This window comes from Myzus persicae, unplaced genomic scaffold, assembly GCF_001856785.1.
Source record: "Myzus persicae strain clone G006 unplaced genomic scaffold, MPER_G0061.0, whole genome shotgun sequence".
Taxonomy (NCBI): Eukaryota; Metazoa; Arthropoda; class Insecta; order Hemiptera; family Aphididae; genus Myzus; species Myzus persicae.
Window position 1 is genome coordinate 445049 of NW_019103956.1, and position 24378 is coordinate 469426.

At 29.4% G+C, this 24378-nt stretch overlaps 1 protein-coding gene across 1 annotated transcript in view; it reads left to right on the forward strand.

Moving 5' to 3' along the window:
* Positions 1–415: 415 nt before the first annotated feature.
* The window catches only part of LOC111036892 (rap guanine nucleotide exchange factor 2), a 68211-nt gene continuing 44248 nt past the window's right edge, over positions 416–24378 (forward strand). The window contains exons 1-4 of the mRNA XM_022319158.1: positions 416–788; positions 16881–17010; positions 19705–19832; positions 23153–23236. Coding sequence (XP_022174850.1) covers positions 16948–17010; positions 19705–19832; positions 23153–23236 — 275 coding nt within the window. The 5' untranslated portion in view covers positions 416–788; positions 16881–16947. The remainder of the gene's footprint in view (positions 789–16880; positions 17011–19704; positions 19833–23152; positions 23237–24378) is intronic.

Consider the following 24378-nt stretch of genomic DNA (forward strand, 5'->3'; position numbering starts at 1 on the left):
ATGCATTTCACCTGTTTCTCGTACAAACGATAAACATTTTGCAACCATTCGAAATCGGACCCTCGGCCCACCGGTGCACTGCGTGCAACCAATATCAACTACGTTTTGCCGCGTACAGGTATGATAACAATGGGTGTATACCAGGTACATACCTGTGTGGTGCACACACCACACACACTCGCACGAACACGCGCGCGCGGGCGTACAACACCACGACCACCACATTATCTCTTATTAATAATTTTTTCGAAAACCTACCTGCCGCGCTCGCGAAAGAAGACGGTTACGGCGGCGGCGGCGGCGGCTGCCACCACACACTCCCGCTTCGTAGTAGTCCTGTGTGTAGTTTTTTTACACTCGGCGGCCGGCGACCGTTAATAACGCGGCTACAGCGGCAGTGCGCGCGCGTGTGTGGTTTGGTGCGTTTATGCTCTCCGTCGTCGTCGTCGTCGTCGTCGTGTGCTACACCGTGGCGTTTGATATCCCGACGTTTCGGACACGTGAGAGTGTGTGCGTAACTCGACTCGTTTAATTTGATTTTTCGATTTACCGGCGTGCGATCGATCGTTCGTTATTGTATCGTTTGTCTGACGCCGGCCAGTGTCATTTTTATTTGATTTGAAAAATTTAGTCGTTTCTGTGTTTTTATCCAGTGCGTTCGAGTACAGGTGTAGGTGTTGCTGCCGTTCCCCGATCACACCTCGAGTTGTTTTTTATATTGTTATTTTTCGATTGGTGTGCCTTTGGATTTAGACAAAACGTTGGATACGCTTTCGTAGATATAAAAAGTGAGTTTTTGATGCTGTATAATATATTATGATTATGTCTTCTCGACTCTTCACCTATATACCTATTGTACACATTATATAGCTATATACGTGTTACCCGTGTTTAGAGTAAAGGCACCTGCTTCGGTGCTAACAGTATCACATACGATTCCCCAACGAAAATAATAGTAATTTAAACTAGTTACGTGGGCACTATTATATATTTTATTACATGAATTGCAGAGTATTAGTCATTTAAGATCATGATTTGCATAGAATTACTTTAAAAGTCTTAAGTGACCATTATTTTTTCAAAGTGTTTTTACTGTAACGTTAAGTTTGAATTATTAGGGATAATATAATCAACTTTTATTTTTTATATGAATCCTCAATACGTCAGACGTATTTTAAGACGTGGAGTTCAATAATCTATTTTTTTTTATAAAAATGTGTATTATAACTTATATAGCTTCTTATTTTCAATACGATTAAATGTTTATTTACCTATGACCTACCTGTACATACCATCGAGCATTCCTTTTCTTCCCTAGTTATTTGTATTTATTCATTGCTAAGTTTCTATCGAGGGCAACAAAATTAATTGCAACGCAAATGTACTGAAATATAATGGATAATGTTGTGCTTGAGTAACCTTTAAAAATTGAAAATTATTCATACGTACGGTCTACGGTCTTAAATAACTTTAAAACAATATTATATTAAAATTGTGGTAGGCAGTTGTTTTTTCATAAAAAAGTCCTGCTACGGGGAAATTCAAAATCGTTTTAGTAACTGTCAGATATAAATTGGTAAACATAAGAACGCACTTAGCCTATTACATGTAGGTATTACCTGTATGCTATAGATTATGAATATTGTATAAAATAAATGGATGAATGTATTATATAAAAAAAATATTTTTACAATGTATTAGGTATAATGTGAGTATAAGTTTATATTTTACAGTCGAAATTAGTTTTAAGTTAATAAAATGATTTAAAAATCAAAAATATCCCTGTTAACATATATTTTATATAATTTCGATGGAAAACAAAAATTATCTATTTTTATATTTATCATTTATGTGTTTTATACTATGGACTATTTACCATGCGTGGGCGTATCAAATAGGTGGATATAGGTAGTTATCAAAATTAAAAACGCACACGTGAATTAAATTTTAACCTACTTCTCTTTTGCTATTCGTAGTTATGTAGAGCAGAAAAACCTAAACTATAATTTCATAAGTTTATTGTTCGACACTTGATGACTGAAAAAAAATAAAATTACTTACCTATGCCAATGTGTTCAATAAAACTGACATTTAGTCAAATGCGTTTTGATGATAAGTTTATTAAAGACTAATTAAATTAAACTTATTCAAATTAGTTTAAATGAATTAATGTTTAAACAAGTAAACCATATCACTTACTACTTTGAATGAGTGTATTAGGCTTATACAATTGTATGATTGATCTGTATAGTAGCGTGCTTTTAATATAATTTTATGAACAGCGTCAACAGTCAAAGCATAATATTATACTAAAAACAGACTGTCCAAACATCGTCAATGCGCCACAAATCACTATACCTACAATGACGTATAATTGCAGATTGATTAATACAATTATAAAACCGAATGTAATTGTTGACTTTCTATGGTTTTCCTCTAGAGGAAAAAACTATATGTATCTAACAATCTCATGGCTCTATGTAAATCGGTAGGTAAACATAATTATATTTCCGTGACGGTGGAGAATTATTACACGACCCGGGTTTTGTGTATACCATTGTTCGTGTTACTCCAGATATGCTAGCCAATCGGTGTACACTATACGAGTCATTTATCACTTTGTTAACTTATACGAGTATATTCAAGGTGAAGGGGAGATTAATGAAAAGAGCACAATTTGAATAAATATTTTGTTGGGGCTATCATTACCTACCTAGTAAGTACCGGTACCTACTATTGTTTTACATTCGTTTCACGACCCTCAAAAAATGTTTTTGTTACCTATTATTGTTTATTATTATAGGAATTACTATTTACTGTATAGTTATAATGATTATGCGTTTTACTTTCAGTCAGATCTATTTACTTACTGCGTTTTTGTGTTGACTGTTAAGTGTAGTAAAGTATTTACCTATATCACTAATCAGAGTGTTTCTCCGAGTTCCGACAAATGTATTGTGGGCACTAGATACAGGATCCGTGTATAGTGTATACCTAGTACCTACTGCAAGTATTTGGGTACTTACGTTCATTGCAATTTGCAAGCGTATATACATATAGATACTTGCATAATAGTTTAAACAATGCTAAAGTAATGCGGTATATTATGTTTATTGTAGTTTAATAGTTTATCTAACAAATTGTGCGAGTAAATTTAATCAACATAATAAGTAAAATATTTTTTTGTTTAAAACTTCAATAACTGATTAACTTAAAATATATCAAATACACTCGTTATTACAAAATATAATATACCTACCAACTACGGAGCAACTGTGAATACGAAATTTTTTTTAGTTTATTTAAATTAGAATAATATTTTTAGTGTATAGTGATCGACTATACATTCAAATAGTAGGTAAGTTTCTTGGCCCATTTTCTTATTCCATTTAGTTCAGATAAGATCGGTATACAGTTCAATAGTTGTGTAGGTGACGTATGTGTTTATTGTAGAATACTAATTTACTATATTACATTATTACTGTATAGTTCTATAGACAGTTTTACAATGAATACACAAAAGCCAGATAGTTTTAAAATTATATACGGAATGGACAATAGTGTAACAAAAAAATTCAAATCGATTTAAAATGTCAATGACGTGTTAATTATATCACTGTTATTATTTAAAATCACGATATCAAACAAATTCGTATTTATATAACAGAAAGGTATAATATATTTTGGCATCATTCACAAAAATATATTAAACGATGCATTTTGCAAACTATTCGATCCATTTCTATAATAGTAAGTAGATATGTTAAATATGATATACAAGCTACAGAGACCGCTATAATATTAAACATCATTATTTTGTCATAAATCGTAACGATTGCTAATGACCTAATGACCATCTATATTGTATAATAATATAATTCATGTACTGATAATAGTATATGAATTGGTAAATATTATGCGTTCAGTTCGATTTTCGGACAAAACATGTGTATAATAAATAATAATATAAATTGAAATAATACAAATCATAAAACCAATACTTCAAATAATGACTAATTAATTTCGTTGTATTCGTAACTATGTTTTTGACTTGTCATCACTCATTATTCACAAATTTTCCACTCGTCGAACCATCGAACTGTGGTGATATAAGTACAACTCTACTACCTACCTACTCTTGTTGAAATTTTTTTTTTGTTATTACCTCACTATATTTGTGGACCCGAAATGTTATGTAGATATTTATCAATAAACAACAAATCTGGATGTTTCAATATAAAAGCCCGTTCGACCGAAGCGAGTGTGTGTCATGTCTCGCAGTAAACGACGATATAAATATGTAGGTACACTCCAACACACACGCGCTCGCTCATTTATCTCGACATTTTCTGTATGTTTGCTCAACGGACTCGAGTGGTAGATTCTTTATACCACACTGTCGAGGTGAGTCGATGACGATAATAACGACAATAAATTACGCAACTCGGCGGTCGGTCTACGCGGCGGTGTATGATTTTCGACTGGAACACGTGAATATCTATAAATAATAATAATTTCGCATAAATATCACGTGGACCTGTTTGTCGGTGGGCACATAGACACTGCGTGCGATATAGTGTAATTATAAATTTCGGCAAATTGACCTTGAAAAATGGCGAGTTGAAAAATGAATGAAGTCGCCATCGCCACGACGGCCAGTTCGGTGTGCATGGGAAAGTTCACGTGTCTTGTGTGCATAGCTGCCCGGAGGCAACTCGACGGCCGGTCGGTCAACCTACTTACACGCTAAATCCGCCGGAGATACAGCATTCCTCCTTCCGGATCTATACAACACGCGCGTATTACCGGCTATATATACGATTATCGTACCTATAGGTATATAGGTATATTTAACGCCGTCGTTAAGTAGGGATCACCAGGATACGGATAATAATTAATAATAATATAATAGTATAATAGTAGTCTTCAAGAAATATCCCCCATTCCACCCACCACCTCGCGCGTGAACTTTCTATTTTTTCGCCGTTATTATCAATAATAATATTACATTTAACGTATTTTCCACCTCGATCGCGTGTCTGGATAGGCATGATGTCGGTTGGAGGAGGTATGTTTTATAATGCATCATGTATGTAGCCGACCGACACGATAGGCAGCTGAGCCCAATTACACAGGTGTATATTTATAGTAGGTATACTATATAAAAATCGTATTATAATATATTCCGTTTCGTTCCGAAAGCAATTGTCTGTGTTACCGGAAGCCGTATATTGGCGTCGCTGCAGGATCTATTGTCGATGGCGAAGTATAGGTACAAGCGATGGCCGGCTGACTGCCGGACTATCGTATAATATGTAGAGCTTCACAACAACACGGTTTAGCTTGTTCGATGGTTTTGTGTGTATAAAGTTTGATCAATACCTGGTAAATGATAGGTAGGCAGGTACCTATAGAAACAAGGAGTGCGGTTGATAACCGTTTGTCGCGGAGCATTGAATACGGTGCGTGTTTTTCGACATCTATAATATTATAATAATATAATATATTATACTAGCCATATAGGATATAATGCGCGGAAGGTATATAATAGAATATTATATTATACATTATAGGTATGCGTATTTACAATACCAACGAGGAAAATTGGTTACAAGGGCGATGGTTTTACGTATACGAGACGGTTCGAGACGATTATATGTAGGTTGTTGTGTACACGGTGTATTTTTTTTCTTCTCGAACGTCTCAATCGAGCGGCTTTTTTTATTAACATCGTTTTGGAAACTGGTTTTTTGTATTTATGTAGGTATATATCTGAATAGTAGCCGTCCTATAAGAAAATGTGAATTTTATTATAATGAAAACGATTTCCCTTACGAACTGTGCACATAAAAATGTCATCGGTTCACGGAACTATTACTATTACTCTTTTTATTTTTGTTTGGTTTGTAACCTACTTATTTTACAGCTATATTCAATTCAATTAGCTTTTTTCATATGTTTTCTAAGCGTTTTGTGAAATATCAAGCCACTATTATTATATTGACCTCTAACTGAGTAGCAACCGTATTAATGGACCTTTATTAATATTGTATACCTACCTATTTCGAATTAAAAAAAATAACTTGAATACCTACTACCCATTATAGGTGTATAATATGCACCTATAACTACCATTTAGTAAACATTAAATAGGCAGTGGAATATATTGTAGTACGTTAAGTAAATGTTATGGTCAAGTATGGTATACGAATGTACGACCATCGTAAAACAATATACATAGTTTTTACTTTTTACAAAATGTTAACGACATTTTACAATTGTATTACTCTGATGATAAAAATAACTAGCGCTTAATGTATCATTTAATTAATAATTCTATTAACACTTAAATTGTCTGCTGACCTTTCTTTTATTATAAAATTATACTTTAATTTAGGCACCTATTTTTTTGTATACATCAACATTTGAATAGTTTAATATTTCTATGACTTATAGTTAAATTTGTGCAGTAAAAACGATGCAACTATAATACTATACAAGTATATTGTAGGTAATGTAATGTAGTGTTATGGCGTTGTGTAGCAACTAGCAAATACCTAGTCATTCTTAAAATGGTTATTTTTCTATCGTCTTTTGTCTATATAGGTATCGTTGTTCCTGATACTGACAATACAACCATTAAACTATTCAAACAATTGACAATCGGAAATAAAATCATAATTTATAATTTTATAGTTCGTTATAGTATAATGAATAGTGATCAGATTAATTGTAAGATTTAATAATAAAAAAAACTCGATTAAACCGATTACGGAATATATTGTGCAAACCGATATTAGAATAAGTAGATACTAGGTACCTCGGATACAATGAAATATTTTTACAAAAAATATGATAATAATTTATATAGCTTATTTGTAATGCTTCAGAAATTATCAATAGACAGTAGGTATTAGGTTTTATTCGATCTAAGCGTTCTATGGAACTAAACTGATAATGCAGGTATAGCTAGAAAAAATAATGTTTTTTCATTCACTTTACGGTTTACTGCGGTTAGTCTTTCACATAAAATGGGCATGCAACAAAATATAATGTTAAGAGCCATACGTTCAATTTTATGCTTAAAACATGGTGCTACAACAAAAACATACTTATGGGTTATAGTTATATATAATATATATAGGACATAGCCACACAGGTACAAGCATAAGTGTGCTCACGGGGTAGTTGGCTGGTCTATTGACTTAATTAATCTGTTAGCTTTTTTTTAGGTATCCCATCTACACAATTTTATAAGCAGTATATATATTTGGTGTTATACGAGACATATAGTATAGTGTTTGCTTATAATGTTCAATTTGGAAAAAAATGTATAAATTATGTTTTATTCTTGGTAGGCATTAGATATGAGAATTTGGCTAGTGACCTTTAATAAATCTAAAGTTATGTACTTACGTGTAAACTTTTAGTAACGTAATGTTTTACATAATATTTTATTTTATGTGATATTATGCCGTAATAATTTATTGTGGTTAATGTTTGCGTTTAACGTGATTTTTATTTTATTTAATATTTATTGAAAGTATGGGCTGGAAACACAGTGGTTACAAGAAATATTAAAGTACATGAAATATTGGCATACAATAAAAGATATAATAATTAATAAAAAACAAAAAAACAACAAAAATGAATAATGATCAACAAACAGAAAATTATAAGATACTTAAAATTAATTAGAAGAGTGAGATGGTTCAGTATTGACAATCTTCATTATAAAGAAATAATAGGGATAATAGTGGTTAGTGTTTAAAAATATATTACTCCTCCTGAATAGTTAGGATTTAATATTATACTATTATACAGGTATTGGACCGAACTGAACTATAAATGTGAACACTTATCTTATGTATGACTATTAATACTGATAAGGTCTGTGCACAGAATGTCTAATTTATTATGCTTACATTTCAAAGACTTTGGATTTAGTTTTCGTTTAGCGATTATAAAACGTAAACAAATATGATGAAGTGTCAAAACTTTTCTTTACATCATCAGTACTCAATACCTATAGTCAGTAATACTTAGAACCCTCGTCAATTTCCATCTCTTGTTTCGGAACTATGTTACAAACACTTAATTGTAAATAAACCTGGCAAAATTGAATACATATTTCAGAGTTGAGATTTTTGAAAATCATAAAAGTATAAAGTAAAATTGTAAATATTTCAATGCTTCGTGAGTATTACATGACGTGAAATATAAAGATATCTTTAAATAATTAACAGTTTTTAAAAAAATCCACATTTCTTTGTAAAAAAAATATATTTCATTGAAAGCAGATACCTTCCTAAGTATATCATTAAATAATAAAATGTAGTACGTACTACAATGTTTATAAATAAAACGTCAGTTATACTAATAATGTAAGTATGTATAAGTATGTTGTAAGAATACTTCATACGTCATACCACATATCGAAATATTTTGAAATGCATTCATTAATTTAATTTCAAATTCAAATTTTTGCTCACTCTTTTTGAATTTTTTTTGCTTATCAAATAACTACTTAGAGTTCCTACTTTAAGTAAAAATAAATCAATTTATATTGTTACATTATAACATTAAAAATTTTTGATGGTTTAAAATTTTAATTATATTTTTAAATATGTAGGTATATGCTATTGTATTATCTTATATAGGTATACAATGTAAATTATATCATAATTACGTAGCTACGCGTTTAAGTAAATGCTAAACCTAACCTAACTAGTGGGAGGCAGATGAACAATATTATTGTGCAGGCTTGTGAAATACCCTATATAACAATAATAGATAAATATAAAAACGAGAATGACTCAAAAAAATAATCAGTTTTAATAGAAAAAAAAAAATTAAATAAATAATATTATGCATTTACATGTTATTGTATAATATGTATTACCTATACATTCATACAGACTATTTAACTATTATAAGTAGGTACCTACTTACTTTAATTGCATGATAATATTTAAATATAATATTCAATATTGTAAATTATAAAAGAACGTTGAAGAGTTTCAATTTATAGAAAAAACTGTAGTAGCAGGAAAAATGAAATACATCCGTAAAAGAGTTATTGCAATAATTTTTCATGGACATACCTATATTCACGTAAAATCATAAAAATACACAATTTTATAACTGTTTCATTTATAATATTGTCCACTGACCCTATTGTTTTGTTGTAACTTGTAAGTATTGTGGGTTAACTCACTTCATAAATTATTTTTCGTATCCACCCAAATGGTTCTTATTTAAATATTTCATTGGTGAAATTTCTCGGTAAAGGTAAAAACGTAGGTATATCAATATTTCTTTTCTTTCGATGTACGAAAAAATACATATATAAGGGTTCCTCTATAGATGTTATACACGGTAATCTTTTATAATACTGAATCACGCTATAAAGTAAATAGGGTGTGTTACCAATCATGAAATGGCTTCTAATCTTGTACATGCCGAAGCCTAAAACCAATATAATATGTGTTACTCACGAATATTAAAATATACTTTAGGAATATAATATAAAATATACTTTTGTGTAAAATGAATTTAATAATTTATTAATATTTATAGTTTTTACTTGTGATTCCCGGATACAGTATCGATTATTTATTTATTAACTGAGCGATTGCAGGCCAGGGGTTAAAGTGGGGGTCCCGGAGTGGGTGCAGGAGGACTCAGTCCCCTTACCTCTGACGGCGGTTAAAAAGCGTCCCCTTTAACAAATTAGGATTTTATACATTTGAAATTATAATATAAAAAAAATATGTACATGGAACGCTCAAAACTATATGAAGACATTAGTCCCCTCTGGATTTTTTTCTTACTTTAAACCCTGCTGAAGGCGTACTTACGTCACTTACGGTCTGACCAACAAAGCTTTCAACTATAGGGTGAACAATTTTAAGTGATGCTATAGTCGGGAAAATAAAAAGTAGCCGTTGACAATATGATAGGAACGTTTTTTTGAAAAATTGAACCCACCTTTTTTTAACATAATTAAAATATTATACTCATTAAGTGTAAAAGTTACGACCATCGAAACTAATGAATATATAAGTACCATTACGCAATTTTACTTTTTAAGGCTGTGAAAAATAGTTTGAGGCAAACAAATTTTTTTTTTATTTATTATATATTTACCCTCGGCAGCATGGGCCATTGGGCTTAAAATGAAATTAATTAATTAATACAAATTTGCGAAAGTACAAATTCTAAGACTAAGACTATGACTATGACTAAGAGTTAATTAAATTTTGTTTTGGAGGTTCGCGGCTGTAATGAACTGGATGATGTTGGCTATGGATTGAGGGTTATTGCTTAATATTTCTGCAAGTGATTCGGGTAGGATGAGGCTTGTTCGGAAGTTGTGGTGCGTTCGGCATTCGGCGAGGACAAACAAAAATTATTATAATATCTTCCGTTACAATGACGTGTAAATTATATATTTCAGATATGATGTAATAAATGTCTCCTACCTATTTCCTCTCAAATCATGTACAATTTTATACTAAATCAGTACAATACATAGGAAGTTCAGTTCCATTCAGACAATTTTAATAAGCATCATGTACTATACATGTATTTTTGATTTTCAAATGTACATGTGATATTTTGCATCTTTAAGTTGTTCAATCTTTATTTTTTTTAAACCACATACAATAGTTACAACAATAACATTTTAATATTATTATCAAACTCAAAATTGACTACTTCGTGTTGTAAATTAATAGTTATGTACATAATACGTCATATTATACATGGCACACAGAAGCAGACACGTTGTACCGATTTTGAACTTTAACGATGGGTAACAATCCATTATACAACCATCATTAACTTAAATGACACATACCCACAAAGAAAAAATAATTTTACGGGTAATTAGCTCGTGTATAGCCAAATAAAAATAATGAAATAAAATAAAATGTCGAGAATTGAATCCCAAAGTCAGCTACTGCTATAGGATGTCGTATTATTGTGAACTGCAGTGCATACGCGTCCCTCTATATCTCGTATAAGTGTATACAGGTATATAAGTATAAGTGTGCTTTCAACACGATGAAATATAAATCTATTATATACATTGGTCAGATAGGTATAGTTGGCTCTCACAATAATTATTACGCACTCGTTCAAAATATAAGTCTATAATCGTGTCTGCACGTGCAACTATATGCCAAATGCACATAGGTCGTACATGAGATATCAATATATTTACACAGCTATATTCTAGAGTATATTTTATTATACATGTTTACCGAGAGAGACGTTGTATGTTTGTGTGTTTAAAATTGCATCGGGTGGAAAAAAATCGTTCAATGCGCGTATAAACACGATGAACCAACAACGTTAAAAAAAGTTTAAGATATTGCTGGTTTCTTCAAGATGACGATGATAAAAAAAAAAAATATACTCCATTGAAATAGTAAGGACCGTTGCCTGTGGAACGTATTAAAAAAGATATAAGAGTACTTGAATGGCCCTTTTGATAATTGTGACGACCCGTGGCGTATCTTCATCGGGTCGGTAAACGTTTTCGAAACATCTATCTCGTATAAGTAGGTAAGTAGGTAGGTAGGTACAGAATATAGATAATATCATACAGTATTGCGAGTGGCAGCTCGCTGAAAAAGTCATCATATTTCAAAGGGTGCAAGTGGCCGGGTGGGGATGGAATTTCGTGTAGAGACGTGTGTGTGTGTGCATATGTATGAGAGTAGACAGTAGTTATAATATGTACACACATAAATGCTTGAGAACTCATAAAGAAAATATTCCCAGTGTGTTTGGCGAACTGAGACGGTGAATGTTGCAGCAGTTATAGTACACAAACACACGATTGCACACGACGGGAAACGTTTTCATAACGGTCGACCAATGTTTTGAGACCGTGTAATTACCGTAAAAACAAAGAGTGTTTCCGACTCACTGTATAAGGAATTTCACTTTTATACAATGAAAAATTAACAGCAATGTGTTTAGGTTCCTATATATTTTTTGTGGTTTTTAAGAGATCTTGTATTGATACAGGACGTAAAATGTATATTAAATGTTTATAATAAATGTATACAGCTAGTGTGATTCATTAAGCAGGTTCATCTCCATTTATTCATTTATTAATTTATTTTCATCTCTGACCATATTTTCAGATAAATATTTATTGAATTTAAGGAGTACCTTGTGGTTACTTATATAGTTTATAACTTCTTTTTTAAATGCAAACTACACTTTTTTATTGTAAATTGTTAATCGTTTGGAGATGAAGTTTTTGAAGACGTACATGCATGTAAATCAAAATTAGTAGTTTTTGAAGCTAATAATTTCATCAGGCTATCTAGTTTATGACATCAGGTTTAGAATATATTTTATGGGGGCTTAGATTATTGAAAACTAACTATTGCAATAAATATTAATTTTGACCTTTATAGTTTGTAAAAATTTCAGAGCAAGCGCGTCATTGTTGGTCATTAGGGGTAAAATTATGGGCAACAAGCATGTTGAATAATATTTTTAATTCAATTGTATAATATGTTGCCTGATGAAGCTTGGGAGCATTCGGTAGATAAAATAATAAAATTGGTGGGGTAGCGATTGCTAGGGACCAATTTCTACCCCTCACTTTACCGTAATGACCTATGCATAAACGAAACATGTTTCGGTGTATAATAATTGATAAGTACTTATATGGATAATGATATTTTATTATTAGCTATTATTATATTATTAAATAGGTACATAAAGATTAATAAATTCAAAATCACTCAATCTAGATACATCCCAATTTAATCATCTGATTAACAATTTACTTTAAAAAGCAAAAAAAGAAGTTTGTTGGTAACTAAGTTTTCTTTATTCCTTAAACTGAATATAAAAAATCTAAGAATTTGAATACAGAGACTCAAGTCTTATAGTATAGATAAATACTCGAAAATCAGAATTTTAATAAATAAACTATCAAAAGTATAAAATGGGGCTGAGTATGCTTGGCGAATCAGCCGGTACTCGGTATACGGATTACGATTTCGGTGGACGACTTAAAATATTTCTTACTGACTGGTATACCTTGACAATTATTATACTTGATTTAGATATTATGTTGCCTGAAAATAACGTTGAAATGCATGTAAAGAAACGTGTATTGAAAAAAGGCACGTTCCTAACCAATACCTATAATAAATAATAATACATACTCACTAATATTATACGCGTGATAGCACGCCCGCAATATGGAATGAGGTCCAATATACGCTTTATCAGCATCCGTTTAGCAGATATCTCGAACGGGTTCGACTCGATCGGTGTCGGGGTCTCTAAACTCTAGGCCCGTGCGTATAATATTGGCACCTACACTTAATACTTAATAGTTTTTACTCTTTACATTAAAATATCATCGTAAAGTATACACGAGTGTTGTTTGTATTATCGTACGTGCTCGTCGAGTAATGTACCTCATACGCAGGTACCCATCTCGTTTCAAAACCCAAACGTTACATAATATTATCAGTTAAATATTGTAAATTTTTATTTAAAATACACTTTGTACTAAGTGATGAAATAATAAAGAAAAAAGAAAAAACCTACCAAATGTGTTGCGTTATTAGAATAAAATTATAAAGTCTTTGATTTAGTTTGCTATTTATAATATCTGCTGCGCATATAATATTATTATATTATGATCATTATGTGATTTCCAACAAAACAAAATAAATGGTACTGCAGTATAGTATATAGTTATAATGAACAGTAATTTTAACACATTACACATACCTATAATATATAATACATTGTGTTACTATTGTTTAAGTGTTTAACCTATAATTCGTAATAAAAGGCCTTGTCCTTGTATTAAAATAGGAAAAGCAATTAAAATAATAATAAAAATAATCAGTCACGTATATATATAGTATCGCAATAATATAATATTTTTATTGTAGAAATAGTTCTGTAATTAAATACTGGGTACTTATACAACTTAACGAGTAAATGACACTAGCTACCTATTTTCTCTTAAAAGTACCTAATATTTATTATTTAAAATAATAAAACGACATTCCGGTGAATCGCTTTCTTATAGGTATTATATAGGAACCTACTCGCTGTAATTTAGCGAGTTATTACCTATCTTAAATTTAATCCGAAAGCTTGTTTTTTTTTGACAAAATATTATTGATTTCATTGTATTCTACTTTCACACGTGGATATTAAAAATGACAAATCACAGTTTATCGTACCTTCAATAAAAATGACGGCTGTATTATGCACATATAACGTAATAATATTATTGACTGTGTTATTAAAGTTGCACTTCATTATAGTCTACAGATATTTATTAATTTTGTTTTGCCGTACTACTAAAATACAACTACATATATATATGCATATTATAGTCTTCATAGTCATATACTCATATTATAATCATATGCCACGGTCGCTGAGTACTCAAGCGGAACTTACACATAATTCTTCTGCCCTCCAGGCTACGTCTTTCCGAAAGTTAATTCAAAACGATGATTAAAATCGGGCATGTTCAGTATAATCAAATCCATTCTGGAAATTGATTTGAAATCAAATTTATGAAATAAAGGAAATACATTTAGATACAATATCCTATATATTCCTATCCCGTTCACCCCAATAATAGTGCATACTGATTTTAATACAGTAATACTACCTATATAATTTTCAAATATTTCAATTTCTACGTTCAAACTGCTAAAAAAGGCAGGTAATCGCTGGAAGGTATATTATCAACTATCGTAAAAAATAAAAGTCGAAATTACTCTGAGCAATTTTATTACTAAATATTTACTACACTTCACATGTAATGTAAAGTAATTAAAAGTTAAAACAACTTAGAATTTAATGTTTGATTATAAATATGTTACATATTTGCAAAGTATACATCTGTAAATGTGTATACAACAGAGAACACAAATACACAAAATTATATAATTATATTAGTATTAATCAATGATTAATAATCATCATGCATCTGAGTAATATCCAAGTATCTATATTACTTATGGATATAATATACTAAAATATTAGTATCAATAGACAATACAATTAAAACATACAATTATCTAAATATTTAATCAGTTTATTATTTTTTAAATAAAAACTAATACTTTAAGTGTAAAACAAAACATAAATCATTTTTAATATTTCTAAAATATGTTCAGTCTACTGAGTAACATTATAACTTGACCATAAGTATGTCAAATATTGTTGGATTATTTTTTGTCCTACGTGTGTTATAACTTTACAAGTCTATGCCTCTGCGGATATGTATAAAACCGAAAAACCTAAAGTAATTATGAATATGGCTTAGTTTAAATATAGGATAAGTTCAAATTTATTTTAATGTGATTAATATTTTTAATTATAAATTTTATACAGAAAATATATTATATATTTTTGTTTCTCTTTTATTACTTTCTTTCTGTTTTATTTTTTCTTCACAATACTCATTAAAATATGTATATTTTAATACAACTCTTTATAGTATAATAGTATATCTTTAACACTAGCAGTACTTGAAGGAAATATATAGATAAATAGATGAATAAATAATTATATAGGTTTTCATGTTTATTGATATACATTAAAAAAAAAAAAATTATCATACCTATAATAATTATAGCGTTAGAAAATTCGTACCTTAATTACGTTGGAATTAATTTAATTTAATTTAATAGGTTACTCAATGTAACTATTGGTGTTAGTTGTTGTACAAATATAATATTTCTTTATTCGAACTTTAAATAATATGCAACTATAATTTAATTTTAGTTGGAAAAAAAATGTTGAGAAAAAAATCCATTAGAATAAATAATTATATGGCTTCAACTATAGTGTTATCTTATATAGGCACCATAAATATTTTACTTTAGTTAAGGCTCTATTCGAAAGTGAGTGCCTTAAATCAGTTAGCCGAATGTCAAGGTTTAATGTTAATTACCGACAACATTCTATACATATATTAAGTCCACAGATAATTTATAAAAACATACAACTCTTGGAATAAGAAAAATATAAACAATAGACAAAATACAACATACATTTTTAAGCAAGTTTATTCAAAGATTCCAATCAACAGTGATGGTAATTTTAACCTTAATTTCCTGCCGAATAGTGGTACAATTCGCGTAAGGTATTGTTAGAGTTAATAATAGTTAATAGTTAGTTAAATATACGTAATACGCGTGTACCAAGTGCCTATATAATATATTGTATTCTTCATTCTATTCCCGCTTAAATTTTCAACATAATTTACAGTTCTAGTCTTTAAGACTAGAAATGTATAAAAAAAATAGTAATTACATCACTTGTATAAATCATTAAATCAATATTAATTTAAAAAATGAAAATTGTGATGTACTAAAAAAATACATAAACATAATAATTGCGTCCATCAAATTCGTGGATAATTTATTAAGTATAAAAAGTAGGTATTTATGATGACCCTCTAGTTATATAGGAATTTTAATATTTTTTTAATATTTTAATGTGTTTTTTGGATAAATGTGTAGTTGATAAGAATATAATATATTGTCAAAACAATTGCATACCTCTGTTTTATTTTTTAAATTAAAATTATATAACTTGAGGATGTCTCACACTTTTTTTATAAGGTTACGTTTTTAATGAGTAGGTACCTACCAAAACAGCGTCTACTTATTGCAACTGTATATATACATTATACGTACACTGCTGCAATACATACCTATATAATACGTGTATATGGGAATGTTCCCACACATTTTTGAATTTGATATATTACGTGTATAATTCTTTTTTCTATGTTATTTCTATACTTGGACGATTTCCAGTTATTTAACATGATACTGACGAATTGTGTATATTTTCAGATTTTGCTGAAAATCATAAATGGATAACAAAAAAACACCGTAGCAGCAATGATATACCAACAGAAATATGACCAGTGATCCTCACTTCTTAAAAGCTCTCAAGAGACATCCGGACCGAAGAACTTTACAAGTATGTTCCCTGATAAACCTATTGAATTCCATTATACTAAATACTATAATATATGATAGTAGTGTAATGTTTTTATTATTATCAATTTTAATTTGAGTTGAATAAGTATAACAATTAAAACTATTTAATATCTGCGATGATAACAAAATACAGTGCCAAATATTTTAATGTATCGAAAAATATTAAAATATAATGTAACATTAAGTGATTTGTTCATATTATTACTAATAATGTCTATACTTAAAGTTAAATGACATTCATTTGTATACGCAAATATTAATACTTGACTGTTATTGGTACGATGGCCGACGAGAGTCCATTTTTCAGTTTTTCACAACATCGTTCCTACGGTTGTTTCTGAACGAAACTCCCAAGTTCAGAGCCTAATCAGTATAAACGTATTCTTATAAACGTATTCTTCAACGTCCTATAAACTGCTTATACCGTCATCATATATAATATAATCATGTGAACATGTTTTTTACTTCACAATTTAATGGTAGCTTATACCTATGTAATTGAAATAATTTAAAGTTTTCGACGACTATATTTTAGATTTTGAGCTGAGCAAAGAATATATATTGATTTAGTTTTATAACAAAAAAGATTTATTTTTTATTTCTATTTCTGTCTGTAATCACCTTCTGGAGCAGTAAAAAATTCTTTTAGATTCTCAATTTCAATACTTTTTCTTTGGCAAGAAAATTAATCTAGTTGGTACTTAAGTGGGTGAAAGGGTTGAAAGAAAATAATGTCCAGTGCTTTTCTTAATAAGTGGAAAAAACAAGAATTTTAGGAAAAACCAGTTTTTGATAAAATCAAATTTTTTATATTGTTGTTATACAAAAATGAATAACTGTATCCATGTTTCACCAATATTTTTATACTTTTTGAACTATTTTTAAAAACATATTCGATTTTGGATTTTGGATTTTAATTTGTTTTCTATAATTATTGAAAAACTTTTTTTTTGTTTGATCAAAAATCTTAATATTTTATTACAAGACTTGACTTAGGCTTTAATTGTATCAATTTAAAAATACGAATGATACATATGCATGGTTTTTTATAAGCTTTTTAAGTATCTATAGTTTCTATACCTATACAAATTACAAAGTATAAGCATTGTATACGAAAAACAATTCTGAGTGAAGACAGTCTTTCAGACTATTATTGCTAACTATATGTTACGATATTATTGCTATTATATTGTAATTTAATTTACTACCCATTAGGTATTGGTAATACAGTATAGATTTATATCTAATTGAATTTATAGATTTCTTTGCATAAATAAAATATAATAATATATTTTTTAAATTACAAGAACCAAAGAATAATGGGTACATTTATAATACAACAAAATAGCCAAAATCGATAATTATCGTTTAATTATCTAATTTAGTCCAAATTCAAATTTTAATAACTATAATAAAAACAGCGCTTTACACATTTTAATGAGAAACTTTGTATTACATTTTCATACTTTTTAACGCAACGGAAAAAAATGTATTGACTTTTAAAGAAAAAAGCTATAAAAAATTTCAAATTTCAAAATGTCTATAAATAACTCAAAAAGAGTAATTTTATTTTGAAAGTTGTATCACTTGTATCATGTATAGAGAATGATAAAATAAGCATTTGATGAGAATTTTAAATATCTACGGTTATTCGTTTTTGGGTTACCAAAAACTGATTTTGCATAAAAATTCCCGATTTCCCATTTTTTTTTTGGTACTTTTAAGATTACTGAAAATGTTCCATATTTACCTCTTAAATGCTTTAACTTTATTCACTTTTCCACCAGAATTGATACTGAAGTTTAAAATTTAAGGATATTTTCGACTAGATGCTTATCGTGTACAGATAACAAAAATACAAAAACATAACATTGTAAGATCAATACATTACGCTCAGAATCTAAAATTGTAAGGAAGGCAAAAATGTGTCTGGTTTTCATAATACTACGATTGTCCTTAAATATTAATGTGTAGAGCCAAAGTTTTCAGGTTTAGCTGGTAATATGTACCCTGTATACAATATGTATAATAAATGACTAATAATAGTACTTATGCATATTTTTTATTTTAATACGAGTAGAGTATTTTTTAATATTTACAACGATTACTTACTAGAACTACTTACAAGCTTATATTTATGTTATATAACTTCAAATAAATTTTATTTTAAAATACAAATAACAAAACCTATGGCATCATAATATTATTATTTATTTAAAAACAGACGCATTATTCAATTAATTATTTGTTATAAACGTACAACTATGCAACAAAAATTGTAACGATTTGACTGTTTAAAAGAATATTTTTTTAATCGATTGTTTATCAAAAAGATGTTTAGGTAATAAATTATGGTTGTTTGATATTTATTTGTTCGACTTAATGTTTGCTCTTCTTCATCTCTATTTCGTCTAAACATCCATATTTAGTCTAAGATTTAATTGGTGAAAAAAAAGAATTAAATTAAACGATTGCAATTTTACCCCAAATTGGGACACGAGTATAAGTGTTTCGAACATGTTTCTTTGGCACACCAGTAGGTAGGTATACTGTGCAAAGAACCGCTGACAGACTCGGTTTAAAGTCACTAATCGCTAGCTATATATAGTAACTGGTCATAACATTACTTATAATAACCCACCGTTCTGTTAATCTATTCATCATCTTCTTATAGGATCTTCAAATAATTTACTATGGACTTCAGAGTTTGGAAGCATTATATACCTACAGAGATTCAGCATTGCGCACTTTATGCAAAACTGTCAGATACGAACACCACGAAGCCAACGATGTATTATACTTGTAAGTATGGAAGTTAGAAAATATATACATATTAATACCATTATGTCACTTTACTACTAAAAACATTTTAAAGTATTAATATTAGGTTAAATCTTAACCTTCAATCTTATCTTAATTGTCACAGTTTGTTTTAATCTCTGATTAGAGCTATAATCGATTGAAAACCAATAAACATTATCTATTTTAATTTTTTCACAAATCAATTAGTTATTTGAGCACCGAAACTATAGATCGGAAGTTCCCAATCTTTTTTGACTGAAAATCTGAAGGCTATCTTTAGTAGTATATAATATCCGTGTACACTGTGCCTATTTATATTTTATAGCTGTGGTTTTCTTACCTAGGTATAAATCGATAATATGTTATATACAATCCGTGTTATTACATATATACACATCACACTAGCTATGTTTCTTATAACATCATTTTTTTTTTAACTGTGAAAAACCTTCATCGTTGCCTTATATTTGAAATAATTTCAGAGCACCTTCAATTTAAGTTCACGGGTCCTTGGTTGGAAGCTTCTGCCGTAAAGCTCTTATAGGTTTTTTTGTACCAGTTTACCTATATATTATCATTTATACTTAATCGTAAATTCAATGATAAATGTCTTATTGTTCCTAATCATTGTTTAGCTTATCAGGCTCCACCATCCACTACAATAACACATAGCTTTATATTTTAGGAGAGGTACATGAGTCGGAGTAGGTATATGATACAAGTAGTACACTCGTTTCAAATGTCTCCAATGAACACATTATTGGAACTTGTAGTCAGACTTTATGTAAGGAAATCTATGTTATGTCTGCGCAGCAATCCTCTTTTCAGTTTTTTTGTCCCAAACCTGTGCCAATAGTTTGTGTACCTATAATCTACCTATACTTGTGACAACAAAACATTTGTTAGTGCCGGACATTTGGCAGAACCATTCCCCACAGCCCCACACCACACAGACTTTTTTTGGGTTCGATGCCAATATAATTGTGCAGATACGGAAGATATATCTTCCTGCTAGTGATAGCTTTAAGAAATGTTAATAATGTACTGTATAACGTATGTATTTAATGTGTATTTACTAACATATTTTTTTATTATTCATACCCACTCAAGTGTTTGTGTCGCAAAGTATTTGTGGCTTTTTAGCAAGTTAAAAACATATTTAGGCCAGAGTACACAATATTATACGATCAAATATTGCATATATATAATGTATTATTCACAGATAACACTGCCCAAAATAACATTGCTTGTTACAGAGTCCAAAGTTACAATAATAACAGTAAACTTTCAAAACAATCCAAAACACTACGTATGTGCAATGTGCACTCCTAACCCCGGGTTTTGCATAAACAATATATGAATTCTCCAAATATTCCGTAATTACCTTCACCTAAATTCTATAATTATATTTGTAACTGAAACTTGAATAAAATATTTGTTATATACTCAGCTAGTGTACTCTGTAGACATATTATAATCTTTCCAACAAATTCATATCATTTTTTGGATTTATTTTAGTGACATGGTGTTGACTGCATTCCTGTATATTCTGTAGAATCTCTTATTTAAATATATTGTTTACTTTTATGAAATTCATTATTTTAATTTTGAAGACTCAGAAGTATATCATCTACACTAATGCCTAATTATAATATGTATATCATAAAAAAAATATTTGGGATACATTTTTTTTTTATATTAAAACACAATTACCATGGAATATTGTTCAAAATAGTCGAAATTGGCTCCTAAACTTATTATTTTTTTATTGGTCTTGAGCCTGGCAACTAAGGCCATTATAGATGTTGTAGGGGTTCGGTTTATTTTGTGGTACGGTTGGTTTGGCAACTCGTGTATGTGTGACAAGGTTTTTACCACTAACAACCCGGGTGGAACTAGTGTCAGCGGACTGTGCGTTCTCTCAATCGCGTTGCGTGACTGATTATGCAGCAACCCCGCCAACACCTAGCCACAAACTCATTATTATTGGTCATCATAACTTATAATTTTATGATGTTGACGTCATTGTCTAATAATATTGTTTTTAAGTTTTAAATAATATTTGTGAAAACAAAGTTTTCACTAACGTCCAATATGAATTAGGCATCTTAATATTTTTGAATAAAAAATGTAAAACGTGCTGCCATCTAGACGTTTTTTAAACAACTATATTTTCAAGTTGTAACGCAAATATTCGCTCATAGATAGCAACCTGTCTACTTCGCTAATTTGAACTTTTCTTAAAATTCTTATAAAGGCGAGTTTCCATCCTTGCTTGTTTTAGTGTGCGGTGAGAAAAAATTATTTTGCGGTCAAAATTGTTACTTTATGCAGTGCATAAAAACAATTTTTTGGTAATATTTATTCTATATTAATATATAATAATTGTGTAAATCTAAACATTAAGATAACTGTGTAACTTTAAACTTTAAAAAAATATTTTATATCAACTTAACATAACATGAAAAATAAAAATTATCATTAACTTGCTCAGGCTTGGCACATAGTATATTTCTATATTTGAGTAGTTATTAGTTAATATAGACCACTGTGCATAATAACCATATGTTACAATTGCAGTAGCCATTGTTAAGTTTTTGTCCTGTATAGAAGTTTCTATTTTATTCAGTTTAAAAAATTCGATTCATAAAAAAAAATTCAAGTTTTTTATATTATTTATTACTATACCTACTATATTATTTGATGTAAAAATGTAAAACAAAATTAATTTAAAAAAAGAAATTATCTAGACAGTTGCCTATTTTTTTTTAAATTTAAAACAAACAATTGAATTATCTATGGAAAGTATCTATTACTTATATTTACAAACAACATTCAAAAATTATTTTTTACAAATAAAAAAAAAGCATTCATTTAAAATTATTTATTTATTTATTCAGTCTTAGAAAAGTAAAAAAAAAATTAGATAATGCAGTAGACAGTAGACAGTAGTATAACCGGCATAGTTAAACGGATAACAGTCCGTAGGTTTAGTCTGCATAGACAAATAACAAATTCCCTATTACAATCCAAGAGTGATGATGATAAGGTTATGCTGCAAATCATTGAAAAAACCCAATTTCCACTATACACGTTCGCTTAAATCCTTTGCTGTGATTGTTCGGTTAGGTTACCACACGATTACCACAACGTTACCGTGTTGTTGGACATAGCTGAAAATGTGTCGTGTACACAGCGCACGCATTTAGTGGAAACCTGCCTTCACTAATGAATTAGGTACTTGTCCAAAAATTGATCACCTGATACAGTGAGTTAATTATTTTTGCAAGTTATCATAATATTTTACTCAAATTTTTCAGTACCGGAGAGTTGGCGATGTGTTGGTTCGTACTGCTGTCGGGTTCTGTGTTCATTGACGGAAAACTGTTCCTACCTACGTCCAGGTAAGATCTTTTAAATACCTAAATAGAGCGATTTTAGGTGCCTCCCAAAAATACCAAAAACCAACCCCCTTAAAAAAATGTCCTATTTTTTTTAAGCTAGTAAGTCTTTAACGTTTCTAAAGTTTAGTAAATGCATTAATACTTTGAATTGAAATAATTGGTATAAATTTAATTTAAAAAAGCTTATTATATTTTTCTTTCAGCTATCTCTCGATACACTACAATAGATCATCTAATTTTATTTGTATTTAACATCTTAGGGGGATGGGCTAAATTATATATATGGGGGTTTGGCCTCCTCCTCAAATTGTTGCCCTTATGTACAACATGGGTACAACATTTCTTATTGTGACGTATTTTTAAGGTCTTTGCGCAAGGACTATGTTAATACTTACTCTTACTTCTTGAACTCTTTTACTTCCAGTCGTGGTATTGTCTATACACCACAATAATCAAATGCTATAAGTGTAATATTCTTCGAATAGTGGCAAACACTAAATGCTCATCGTTTTTCCTCTAACATTTAGTGACCGTGTTTTCGAGTTATTTTTATAAGCTTTACTTTTAATTGATAAGAATTTATAAGCAGTATCAAAATTACAAAATATTTATACCAGGGTTACACTAATCATATTCAATGATAATAATAAAATATTAGATACATAAAGTAAGTAGTTGAAGTTTTAAAATACTGACCAACAAATATGCATGGGCATACGCGTTAATATTATATAATATTAGTTTCAACGAAAAATTACACTGATGAAGTGAAAACACTTCATTAATATTTCAAGAATTTAATGAATAATAATATTATTATTTATCATGTAATATAAATAATATAATGATATTGAAAAAGTTCTTAGACGATTTTATTATTTTATAATTATATTTTTGTTAGAAAACTAAATGTGGGCAATATGTAGCAAGTACTTAGTAGGTAGTAATTTTATTGAGCCATTGTAATATATAACTTGAATACAAATTATAACTTGGAAATTAATAATTGAAAATTAGTTTCTTCATTTGAATGATTAAATAACTATATTTTTATTCTCGTTGTGCAATTAATATGAATAGGGCGTTTAAATTTTTAGAATAACCGGCTTATTAATCATACAAGTTAGGCGTTCATGCTGCAA